Source organism: Schistocerca piceifrons, chromosome 8, assembly GCF_021461385.2.
Source record: "Schistocerca piceifrons isolate TAMUIC-IGC-003096 chromosome 8, iqSchPice1.1, whole genome shotgun sequence".
NCBI lineage: Eukaryota > Metazoa > Arthropoda > Insecta > Orthoptera > Acrididae > Schistocerca > Schistocerca piceifrons.
In genome coordinates, this window is record NC_060145.1 from 312,082,413 (window position 1) to 312,095,146 (window position 12,734).

At 38.9% G+C, this 12,734-nt stretch overlaps 1 protein-coding gene across 1 annotated transcript in view; it reads right to left on the minus strand.

Annotated features, from left to right (window-relative positions):
* LOC124711236 (protein downstream neighbor of son homolog) overlaps positions 1-12,734 on the minus strand; it is an 80,720-nt gene that overhangs the window by 39,126 nt on the left and 28,860 nt on the right. Inside the window, exon 4 of the mRNA XM_047241197.1 lies at positions 3,984-4,129. Within this exon, the coding sequence (XP_047097153.1) occupies positions 3,984-4,129 (146 nt within the window). The remainder of the gene's footprint in view (positions 1-3,983; positions 4,130-12,734) is intronic.

A 12,734-nucleotide genomic window follows, 5' to 3' on the forward strand; every position in this document is an offset into this window, starting at 1 on the left:
TCATTATATTGCTTTCTAAAGCTTTTCTCAAATTCTGGAAGCAATTTTGTGGTTTAGTTATTGAAAGAAACAAAATACATATTATGTCTTGAATTGCACACAATTTCGACATATGTAAAAATTAGTAATTTGATATTTTAATTCATTTACAGATATTTGGCTGCAAGGAACAGCTTCCAGGCACTTCATTTCAAATATTTTCCTAGATCTAAGGATGTCAGAGAAATAATAAGAGATACATGCAATACGTTATGGAAATTCCTCCAATGTATTTATATGTCAAAAAAGATTACCAAACATTGGATAACTGCAGCAAAGGGATTTTATGAATGAACTCATTTCCTAAATTCCTTGGAGCTATAAATGGAAAGCAAATACACATAAAGAAACCAAACAACATGGGATCACTGAACTACAGTTACAATCAATATTGTTTAATGGTACTAACGATGATTGTGGATAGTAACTATTGTTTTTCATTGGTTGGTGTAAGAGCGTATGATAGTTGCAGTTATTCAGAAATATTTAAAAACATGAATTTTTGGAAACAACTTTCACACAACAATTTAAAGATTCCTGCTTGAAATCGTTTACCAGTAGACGCAAGTGGAACAGCAATGCCTTTTGTTTTTGTTGGTGAAGAAAGAAATTTGACACATCTGCAATGAATCTTCAATTATAGACTATGGGCAGCTCGCAGGATGTGAAAGTGTGCTTTTGGCATTAAATATTTTATGGACTATAAGATGCAACAGACTATTACAACATACCTTAATTTTTAAGCAACCTTTTAAAAAATAACCTTTTTACCAGTTTTATTATTAGTCTGCAAAGCCAGACTAAAACAAATTCTTGGTTTATAAAACCGAACTGACCTATAAAATCCCTGAAAACTGTCATCTGAAATTTCTTCTTCTTCTTCTTCTTCTTCACCATCATTGTCCTCTTCTCATATAAGACAGTCTTTGCTGCCATCCAAAGCGTTACTTATGATGCACTTCTCAAAAGATTTAACAATAATGTCTTCTTTCACTATAGACCATTACTATTTTATCCACTGAGAATACCTGTTTGACTGTAGATCATTTCAGAGCTCCCTTCGCCAAGAATTCATGTCGGGTTTCATCCATCATCCATTTTTTCCATTCCTTTCTCGTATACACTGTAAATGGTTTATTTTTAGAGACATCAGGAGGTTGCAATTGTGAAGTAAGTCCTCCCAGAAGAACAGCAAGCTCTGTATGTCCCTGTCTCAAGTTTTCTTTCACAGAATTTTTCAAATGACTACTAAACTGATCTAGCACAAAAAGAGAACTCTTCTTCAATAAAACATCTCTCCTTCTCTCCCACTCTCTTTTAAGCCATAATTTCATACCAGTCTCATCCATCCAATCTTTGTCATGCACGTGAACAACAACACCTGGCAGTATTTAGATGGTTTTGGGATTCTTTTGCACTTGAAAATGATCATTGGATTAAGCTTAGTACCATAAGCACAACTCGAAAGGTCAACAGTGTAGTGCATTTTTACACGTCAACTTGTTTTTATAGTTAATGACAATATTATGAATACAATAGCTGCTACTCACCATACAGTGGAGATGCCGAGTCACAGATAGGCACACCAAAAAAACTGTCAGAAAGTGAGCTTTTGCCAACAAGGCCTTCATTGGAATTAGACAAAGCGCGCGCGCGAACACACACACACACACACACACACACACACACACACACACACACACACACGGCCACAGTGCCTGGCTGCTGAGTCTGGCTTCAGCAGACTGTCGTCCATTTCCAATGGAGGCCTTGTTGGCTGAAAGCACATTTTCTGACAGTCTTTTTGTTGTGCCTATCTGCAACTCAGCATCTCCGCAATATAACACTGAAATTCTGTCCTAGAGTTTCCTTGTTTGTTTTCCTAGTTGCAGTTTTAGCACCTTTCATGGCAACATTTATGTTACTCGGCACATCAAATGACATTGGAGTTTCGTCCAAATTTGCAATCTGGCTTAGTTCCACACTGGTTTTCTTTCAATGTTGAATAATAAGGCAATTGAAAGATACTCTTGTAGCATTTTTTGAGATATTTTGGTTTTGGTTTGCATGCTAAGTCTATGACACTTCATAAACCTGTAGTACCAACCAACTCCATCCTTACAGACTGTTACGTTCCACTGTACCATTAGCTAATGAGCGCATATTTGAATCAATTTTTTATTAATTCCGATGTCAATTTGGCGGAGTCCTTGAATCTATTTCAATATGTCATCTGGTTTTGGCCATTTTGCTTTCAGTTCTCTGTTTACACATTTAGTCAACCTCATTTTTTTCACTACTTCTTCATCAGCCCACCAAAACGCGAATGGTTTTTCTGTTGGTGGAGGGCCAATACTGTTCAGCTGGTCTGTTCCCATGTTGTTCTGCATTTGCTATTACTTTCAATTTATAACCCACATCATATGAATACCTTTTATTCTTTTATCCATTACGAAACTAGCTACTAACAGAAATATTGTACTGTTACTGATAACACAAATCACTTTCAGTTCACTTTCACTCGCAGTGTATACTGCAATGGTGCATCATAGGCTAGACAGTCTTATGGGTTTGTGATGGTGGGACAAGAGGGAGACTGCATTAGCAAGCTTGTGGACGCTCAAAACTTATGTTCAACACATCGTTGTACTGCTGCTGTCAGTTGAATCCAATAATGCCAGATAGAGAGAGGTTTCCCGTGACACTGAATATATGGACACCTTTAAAATTGGCAGGAATTTTAAATCAGGCACTGGACATTTTTATATTAATTTTGAGTACAAAACGCATCTGAATTTTGGAGGAAATTTTTTGAAGGAAAAAGTGTCTTGTAGTCTGTAAAATACGGTATTACAAGTCACTGGAAATATCGTACTGACCTCTTGACAGAAATCCTGATTTTTTTTAAAGCATTATAAAAGCCCATTGCATGCTAACTTACTTTGCAACACAACATGATGGTTAGCAAATAAAAGACAAAGACAACATTTCTACAAAAACACTATTTCTTGGATATTGCTGCAACAAATGAACGTGGTTCACTAGTGGATCTCAATAATCATAAATATTTTAGTAAGTCCTTTACTACGCTAGAAGTATCTGTTTCTTGGCAATATGGCCAGATTAGTCACTTTCACTAGTAATATTTTATTATCTATGTTTAAATGTGCAATTACTGTATTTCAACATCCTGTGAGTACATATAAAATAAATTGGTTTGTCAAAAAATTCTGTATATATACGCCATTCATATACACTGTTGCTATGGTTAGAAAAAAATGTACTTACCTGTTTGCATTTTTCCACCAGAAGTTACATCTGTCTGTATGGCATAAAAGCTTCACAAATTTCCAGTCATAATCTCTCTTTTACTTGACAATCACTACAACATTTGAAATTTTTGCCGTACAGCACTGATCGATATTCTATCACATAAATTAATCCTTCAGAACTCATATTTCCCATTTTTAGAAAGTGTCACATTGTACACTAAACAGCCAAGGAAAAACAACAAACGTTCATCACAGCATGCACCAGCCAAGAGCTGACTTTTTTTTGTCTTGCTACTGTTTTATTTTTTAAATAGCTAATTTTTCAATTGGCTATGTGCATATCTCCACAGAACATCACTGTTGTCAAAACAATTCTGGTATCAGCTGATCAAAAAAACGTTCATGTGTGTTTAGCCTAAATCTGAGCAGCAGTATGATTTTCATGTTTTGTTTACCCACTGTTTTGCCTGGGGTAAGAGAGACCTGAAAATTTCTGTACAGGTGAAAAAGTCTAGCGGTCACGAAGCATGGAATCACTTTAAACTGTAAATTGTCCTACAACTGACTTTCTGATTTGAGGAGCTCATCAGAAGAATTCGTGGATGGGTATAGAGTCATTAATAAGAGATACAATGACGATTAATCTCATCAGAACAATGACTTCTGACTAACCCTGTGGTTCCTGATGCCTCTTCACATGTGCGAAGTTGCTGTGTCCATGGAAAAGGTTTCTCTGACATAAACCTCATTTTTGTTTTAAGGGACCAATCCACTGGAATGTACTTCTTTCCTGCTGCCTTCAGTTCTGGAATGTCATCCTGCAAATTGAATTTTTAATGTTATTTTGAAATTACCTTTCATGCTGTATAATGACTGTTGCACTTCCGGTTCAAAGGAGATCGCACAAATGACAACAAGCAAAATTACTAGAAATTTGTGTGTCTGCAAAAAGATCGATATGCAAAGCATAGAACTATCACCATCAAACCTTAGTGCCTCTAAGCAGATAAAAGGCTTCTAGCCAACCAACCACTGACCAGTCCAGCATGGCAACAGAAAAAAGCAAAAGGAAATCTGAAATTATAAATTTCCCACAGGAGGCACACAAACATAACATTGCTCAGACTCCCGTACGAAAGACATGGTAATAAGCACCCCTGTCACAAAAAAACAACTGCAATAGTTGAAAGCAATTAGGTTGCCAGATCTGGGTGGAATCCCAATTTGGTTTTACAGAGATTACTTTATGGCATTGGGACCTTACTTAACTTTACCTCTCACCCAATGCGAAGTCCCAAGCAACTGAAAAAAAAAAAAAAAATGTGCAGGTGATTCATATTCTTAAGAAGTGTAAAGAACAGACCCACAAAATTACAGACCAATATCCTTAACATAGTTTCCTGCAGAATTCTTGAACATATTCTGAGTTCGAATCTAACACATGGTCCAGTCACATTTATGTGACCACCTCCTATGTTCAAAGTCAATGTGCAATAACCACTAACAGGTTGCAGGTGGCAGCACTAGCCACGGAGGGTATAAAAAGTACAAGTATTCAAATTGCCTTTCAAACTAATAACAACCTTTCAACAAAATCATGTTCTGCCACCAGTAGAACATCAAAATATAACTCAGGCATATATAAAAATCACGTGTAGCAGCTGAAACAAGATTTAACATTGCGCAAACAGGAAGAAATTTTAACATCAGATATAAGGAATACATTAGAAACAGTGAAAATAATCACTCAAGCTTCGTTTCACATCTGAAAAATCAAAACCACGCTGCTAGTACAATCAAAAATACACTCCAGATTCTGCACAGACTACCAAAATGTTTTTCAATGAACATTCTTGAAGAAATGGAAACATACATATACACACGAGAAAATACCCACAACAAATATTAAACAAGCTGACAGAATTTTGACACAAGTACTATCTAAAAAACTTTATTGAACTTTTAGAACATGAAAATGGACAAATCTGAAATAACATATGCAACAGCCAGAGACAACCATGACAAATTTTAGTTAATAATACCACTGTACATCTGGACAATATTTGTAAACACATAGTGCCGTAAGAGTTGAATTGTAAAACTCCCCTCAAACCATAATTAAAATATTATTTCAATATCCTTACATCATTTACCATTTTATCAAAACAGCGAGTTACACGACAGTTCACTAACGACGTAATACAGACATCACTTCAATCTAGACACAAGTAAAACATAGTCACTTTAATATAAATGACCCTCATATTTACACACATTCTTACTAAAACTGTATTCACAGGCAATAAATGCCAAAACAGCCTGTCGTGAACACAGGTTAGGTATTATAAGCAGCTATTCTGGTGCATCTTCCTGACAGCTGACTTATAATATGCTGTTGGCCCTAAAGAAGAAAAACAGGTGGAGTTTGGTGGGGGTGGGGTGGGGGTGGGGGGGGGGGTGGGGGGGGGGGGAAGAGATGTGGAAAACAGTGCAGTAATGTGGAAACAGAGTGACTTATTTGGTGTTCAAAAGGGCACGGTCACTGGCTTTCACACCAAGGGTGGAAGAATTTCCGAAACAGCTAAGTTCATAAACTGTTCGCGTGCCATCATGTTTAAAGTATACTGCACGTGGCAAAATGGTACTATCCAAAACCGGTGCCAAGGTAACTGTGGTGCATCATGGACCGTAGATGACAATGGTGAATGATGGCTGTGGAGGTGTGTACAGGGGAACAGACATGCAACTTAAGCACGTGATCAGCCAGATGAACCAAGGGGGCTAGTAACAGGTCTCCTCAATGACCGTTCAGCGAACGTTGCTGCGTAGGGGCTCCCGCAGCAGGTGACTGGTTCGTGTTCCTATGCAGACTGCAATTTATCAGCACCAAAGACTGGAATTTGCATGCAAATACTGCAAATGGACATCCAATGAGTGGTGGTAAGTGGACTTCTGAGAAGAATCAAGTTTTATGCGCCATCGGACAGATGGCTGTTGGTGTTTACAGCATGAAAAATCTGTTGAAAGCAAATATCCTGCTATAATTGCTGGAAGGATCCAGGCCAGATGGAATTCCCTGGATGATTTTGTCATTCTGGAGGGCACAATGGATCAACACAAGAATGCATCTACCCTTGGGCACCATGTACACCTCTGTAAGCAGTTTTGTTTTTCCCTGACACGATGGTATCTACCAGCAGAACAATGCAATGTGTCACACAGCTCTTAGTGTATGTGCATGGTTTGAATAGCACCAGGATGAGTTTACCATACTTCCCCAGCTACCAACCCCCCCCCCCCCCGGATTTAAACCCAATCAAGAATCTGTGGGACCACCTCGATTGGGCTATTCATACCATGCATCATCAAACAAGAAACCGAGAGCAGATGACCAAGGCACTGGAGGCAGCTTGGCTCCACATCCCTGTCAGTAGCTTTCAGAACCTCACTGACACTCTTCCTGCAAAAGGTGGTTAATCAAGCTTTTGATAGGTGGTCACATTAATCTGACTGGACAGTGCACATTTCCTTCAGATAGAAAAGCTTCTGTCCACAAATCAGACCAGATTTAAAAAGTATCACTCATGTGAAACACGGCTTGGCCTATCCTTACGTAGTAACTTGTGAACCACAGAAGAAGAGCAATTGGCAGATTACATATTCCTAGATTTCTGGAATGTATCTGACACGGTGTCCAACAGTAGCTTATTAATGAAGGTACAATATTATGAAATTGGTTCCCAGATATGTGAGTGGCTCGAAGACATCTTAGGTAACAGAACCCAATATGTTGTCATCGATGAAAAGTGTTCATCAGAAACAAGGGTGTCATACGGATTGCTCCATGGTAGTGTGACAGGACTGCTCTTACTCTCTATACACGTAAATAATCTGACAGACAAGGTGGGCAGCAATCTGTATGTTTGCTGATGATGCTGTGGTGTACGAGAAAGTACTGTTGTTTAGTGACTGTAGGGGGATACAAGATGACTTAAACAAAATTTCTATTTGATGTGATGAAAGATAGCTTTCTCAAAATGTAGAAAAATGTAAGTTAATGTAAAAGAGTAGGAAAAACAATCTTGTAATGTTTGAATACAGCATAAGTAATATGCTGCTTGACAGTCATATCAATTAAATAGGAGGGTATAAGGCTGCAAAGTGATATTAAATGAAATGAGAACACAAGTACAGTAATAGGAAAGGCGAACGGTTACTTCAATTTCCTGGGAGAATTTTAAGAAAAGTGTGGTTCAACTGCAAAGGGGACCACATATAGAACACTTGTGCAACATATTCTTGAGCACTGCTTTCGTTTTTAGGATCCCCACTGGATTGGATTAAAGGAAAACTCTGAAGCACTTGAGAGGGGGACTGCTAGATTGGTTGTCAGTAGGTTCAATCAACATGGGAGTAAAATGGAATGCTTTGTGAACTCAAAATGGAAACCTGTAGAGGGAATACCATATTCTTTCCATGAAACACTGTTGAGAAAGTTTACAGAACCAGTATTTGAAGCTGATCAAAGAATTATTCTACTGCCACCAACATGTATTTTGCGTAAGGACCACAACAATAAGAGAAATTAGGGCTTGTACAGAGACATATACACAGTCATTTTTCTCTCACTCTATCTGCAAATGGAACAGGAAAGGGAATGATTGATAGTGGTACAAGGTATATTCCATCAGGCAGCATACAGTGGTTTGTGATGTATGTACGTAGATGTAGATTAGTTAAACTATAATTAGTTAAAATACTGAACATACAGATTATACAGTTTCACAAGTTACAAGCAAACAACGTATATTACACTCACAATTGAACTTCCTGTACCCAATATTTATTTCCAGAAGATAAGAAACCATCTCCAGCTGAAAATACACCTGTCCTGTTGTTCAACAATCCCAAAAGAAACCCTGAGTTTAAAAGGTAAGGAAGTATGTCTAATTTTTGTAGTCTATATTTATCTATCATCTGTCTTACAATTCTAGTACTCCATTTTCAACTTACACTCTTATTTACCCTTGTGGTAAATTAAATTTCTGCGTGGTATGTTCAACTCCGCCATAGCCAGTCCCAAGCCCAGTTGAGAAAGGAGGAGGGGGAGGAGTAACACCGCGTTAAAAAATCTTGGTTCACTTGGCCCGGGTGATAGTACCTTGTGAGGGCCCCTTGCCAGGAATACAGTGAAGACCTCAGTGGCAGCGAAGGCGGAGAAGATGGACTTCGGTACGGCAGAGCTGGCGGAAGAGGCACCTTTTCTCTTTGGGTACAAAAAAGAGTACAAGTAGCGACTGAACCACAGAGGGGCGGCTACAGACAGCGTCTGACTCATGGTGAGCGGTTAACTTTAGGCTGGGCATCCTACTGCCTATGTGGAAAGTAACGGGAAATTACCACATTACATTCCCAAGCAGTACATGGTATGTCTCTCCATGTGAAAGATTCCGGAGTTAAAACTTCCCCTCATTCAGATCTCTGGGAGGGGAACACATTGAGAGTAGACGTATTTGAAAGGAAGAAAGGGACAGCGAAGGGAGGAAAGATAAGGAATGGAACATGGAATGTGAGGACACTACTGCAAGCAGGAAAGCTAGAGAATGAAAAACAGGAACAGATTAGATGCCCTCGGTTTGTGTGAAATGAGATGGGGAGAGAATGGGGAGATAGAAAGTGGAGATTATAAGCTCTTTTACTCAGGGGAAATCAAGGGTGGTGAAAACGGAGTAGGAATATTGATAGGGCAAAAGTTGAAAAATAAGATAATGAAGGTACAATATATTGATGGAAGATTGATGACGATATGACTGAAGGGTAGTTCACAAGATTTGGTATTAATACAGGTATATATGCTAACCAGCCAGCATAGAGAATAGGAAGTGGAAGAATATTATGAGAAAATACAAGAAGTCATCAAGAAAGAAAATAGAAATACCTGCATTTTCATGGGGGACTGGAATGCAGTGGTGGGTGAAGGAAGAGATGAAGATGCAGTAGGAAAAATTTGGATTAGGAATAAGAAATGAGAGAGGTGAACGACTAATTAGTTTCTGTAAAGAAAATTCATTAGCAGTGGGTAACACATTATCTGAACACCACAAAAGGAGACATTACACATGGATATCAAATTTGAATAGGGAAAGATATCAGTTGGATTACATCCTGATACAAAAAAGGTTTAGGAACTGTTTGAAGAATGTTAAAGCTTACCCAGGAGCGGATATAAATTCAGGCCACAACCTAGTAATGGGAGAAATACAAGTGAAGTTGAAAAAAGTCTGGAGAGGTAAAGCAAAGGAAAGGCTAAACATAGAAAGATTCAAAGAGGTAGGAAAGGCATCAGATTTGGAGAACATATTTATGGAAAAATGGCAAAGCGGTAGTGTTGATGAAAGTGTTAATGACAAATGGATAAAAATGAGAGAAGGGCTCATGGATAAGAAGTACTAGGAATTTGAGTATCCCAAAGCACCAGGCAAGAATGGACAACAGAAAACATGTTGAAAAAGATGGAAGAGCAGAGAAAGTGGAAAAGTGTAGAAACTGAAGAAGGCAAAAAGAGGTACAGGAAACTGAATAATGAATTAAGTAGAGAAACTGAAGAAGCAAGAGAAAAATGGGTGAAACAGAAATGCGATGAAATAGAGAAAATGGAGAAAGACGGAAAGTATAAAATGATGTATAGACTGGCTAGTGAGACAGTTTTTGAATGTAAAAGGAAGAGGAATAACATGGAAAGAGAAGGAGCGGATGGTACTCTAGCAGAAGAACCACAGGAGGTTTTGAACAGATGGCAAGAATATATTGAATGTCTGCATGTTGTTGTTGTTGTGGTCTTCAGTCCTGAGACTGGTTTGATGCAGCTCTCCATGCTACTCTATCCTGTGCAAGCTTTTTCATCTCCCAGTCTGCATAAGGGGTATGAAATGCAAAGCAAAATTAAGGTTGAAGAGGAGCAATATGTGCCAGAAGATGGAAAGGGATTTACCATCTTGGAAGCAGAAGTAGAAATTGCGCTGAAGGAGATGAAGAATAGGAAGGCATGTGGAATTGATGATTTGCCAGCAGAACTGTTGAAGAGTCTGGGAAACAAAGCAGGAAAAGAAATAGTCTACCTCTGTAATGAGATATATGACAAAGGGGAATGACCTGAGGACTTCCTTGCAACAGTTATGATACCAATTGAGAAAAAGAGAAACACTAAAAAATGTGAAGAGCACCGAACCATCAGTCTAATTTCTCATGCAGCTAAAGTCTTGCTGAGAGTGTTGAATAGAAGGTTATATGGCAAGCTGGATACAGGGATTGCAGAGGAGCAGTTCGGATTTAGAAGAGGAAAAGGAACAAGAGATGCTATTGGCCTGTTAAGAACTATAGGGGAAAGATATATGGAAAAAGGTAGAGAAATCTTTGCTGTTTTTATAGACTTAGAAAAGGCTTTTGACAGAGTTCAGTGGAACAAGCTGATGGATATTTTGACAAGGAAAGGAGTAGATTGGAAAGAGAGACAACTGATACAGAATCTATACTTACACCAGAAAGTAAGGATAAGGATTGGAATGAAATATCAGGAGGAAGCAGCATTGGACGAGGTGTTAGACAATGTTGTTGCCTTTCCCCACTGTTGTTTAACGTATACCTTGAAGAGATTATTGCGAAAAGCTTAGGTGGGAAAAGAGGAATATGTATTGGTGGAAAGAGAATAGAATGTATAAGATTTGCTGATGACATGGTATTAGTGGCAGAAAGTGAGCGGACAGTGAATAACATGCTGAAAGATCTGAATGAAACACAGCAAAAACAAAGAGTATGGTCATCAGTACAAGATGCAGACTGTCCAATATTAAAATAGGACAAACTACCACTAGCCAAGTAAGTGAATTTAAATATCTTGGAAGCACAATAACTGAAGACTTGAGATGTCACCAGGAAGTGAAAACTCGAACTGCCATAGCGAAGGAGAAATTCAACAAAAAGAGGAGACTTTTATGTGGCAAATTAGATAAAGGACTAAGTAAAAGACTTGGCAAATGTTTTGTCTGGAGCATGGCACTATATGGGGCAGAAACATGGACGCTGAGACGAGAGGATGAAAAAAGATTAGAAGCATTTGAGATGTGGATGTGGAGGAGAATGGAGAGAATAAGCTGGATCGAAAGAGTGAGTAATGAAAGAGTATTGGAAAGGGTTGATGAGAGAAGATGTCTGCTGAAGGTTGTACGAGAAAGGAAAAAGAACTGGTTGGGACATTCATTGAGAAAGGAGTGCTTGATAGCAGGTGCTTTGGAAGGATTGGTTTGTGGGAGAAGACTGAGAGAAAGAAGGAAATACAAGATGATAGATGACATAAAGGGAAGAGGAAATTATGCAGACCTAATGAGAAGGGCAGAAAACCGGACAGCCTGGAGAACTGCCATGTGAAAACCTGCCTTTTGGCAGAACACTGATGATGAATGATGTGGTATGTTCCACTCTAACAATGCCTTGTTTTCATTCATGTCCTGGCATGCAACAACATGGTCCAATCAGAGGGTGTAAGAAAGGGACCAAGTGGGACCAATCTTGAAAGCATAAGAGCACACAACTCAAGAGCAAATATCAGTTCAGGGTGTATACGCGGACAAGGAAAAAAAAATTCCTGGATTTTTCCCAGGTCTCCCGGTTAAAAACGCACTTTTTCCCGCATGAAAATACAGAGGGGCCCCAAAAAATGTATCCACTGTTTAAAAGTCCACAACATGCTAACTAATTGACGGAGTTGTCTCATTTTTGGTGTAAGTGTAGCTTGAAGTCCAACTTAACGATATCACTGTAGGTGTTTGAAATGGTCACCATTAACATCCACACACAAACGATGCCGCCGAACTGCACCACGAACTACTGACTGCAACGTGTTCAGTTGGATATTTTCACATAAATGTACGATGAATTCTCGAAGTTCATTTAATGTGCGTGGCTTTTGTCGATAAACGACATCCTTTAGTGTTCCCCACAGGTAAAAGTCCAGAGGAGTTAGATCTGGGGAACATGGTGGATACTCCACAGCACCTCTACGGCTTATCCATCTTCCTGGTAGATTTTCGTTGAGATACGCCCTAACGCGATTTTGGTAGTGGGCTGGGGCACCATCTTGTTGAAAGTAAACTCTCCCATCTCCATACAAGTCTCGGATGGCAGGTAAAATGGATGTCTGAAGCTTCTGAAGGTACACCTCACCAGAAACTGTGCCATCAAAGAAGAATGGCCCAATCAAGCCCTGGTAAGACAACCCACACCACACATTTACTTCTGGCAAATTCACGGCTTTGTCTACATGGACATTCGGATTTTCGGCAGCCCAGTAGATGCAATTGTGGCGATTTACTGTACCATTGAGTTTGAACTGTGCCTCAGCAGACCACACAATCATTTCTGCAAACT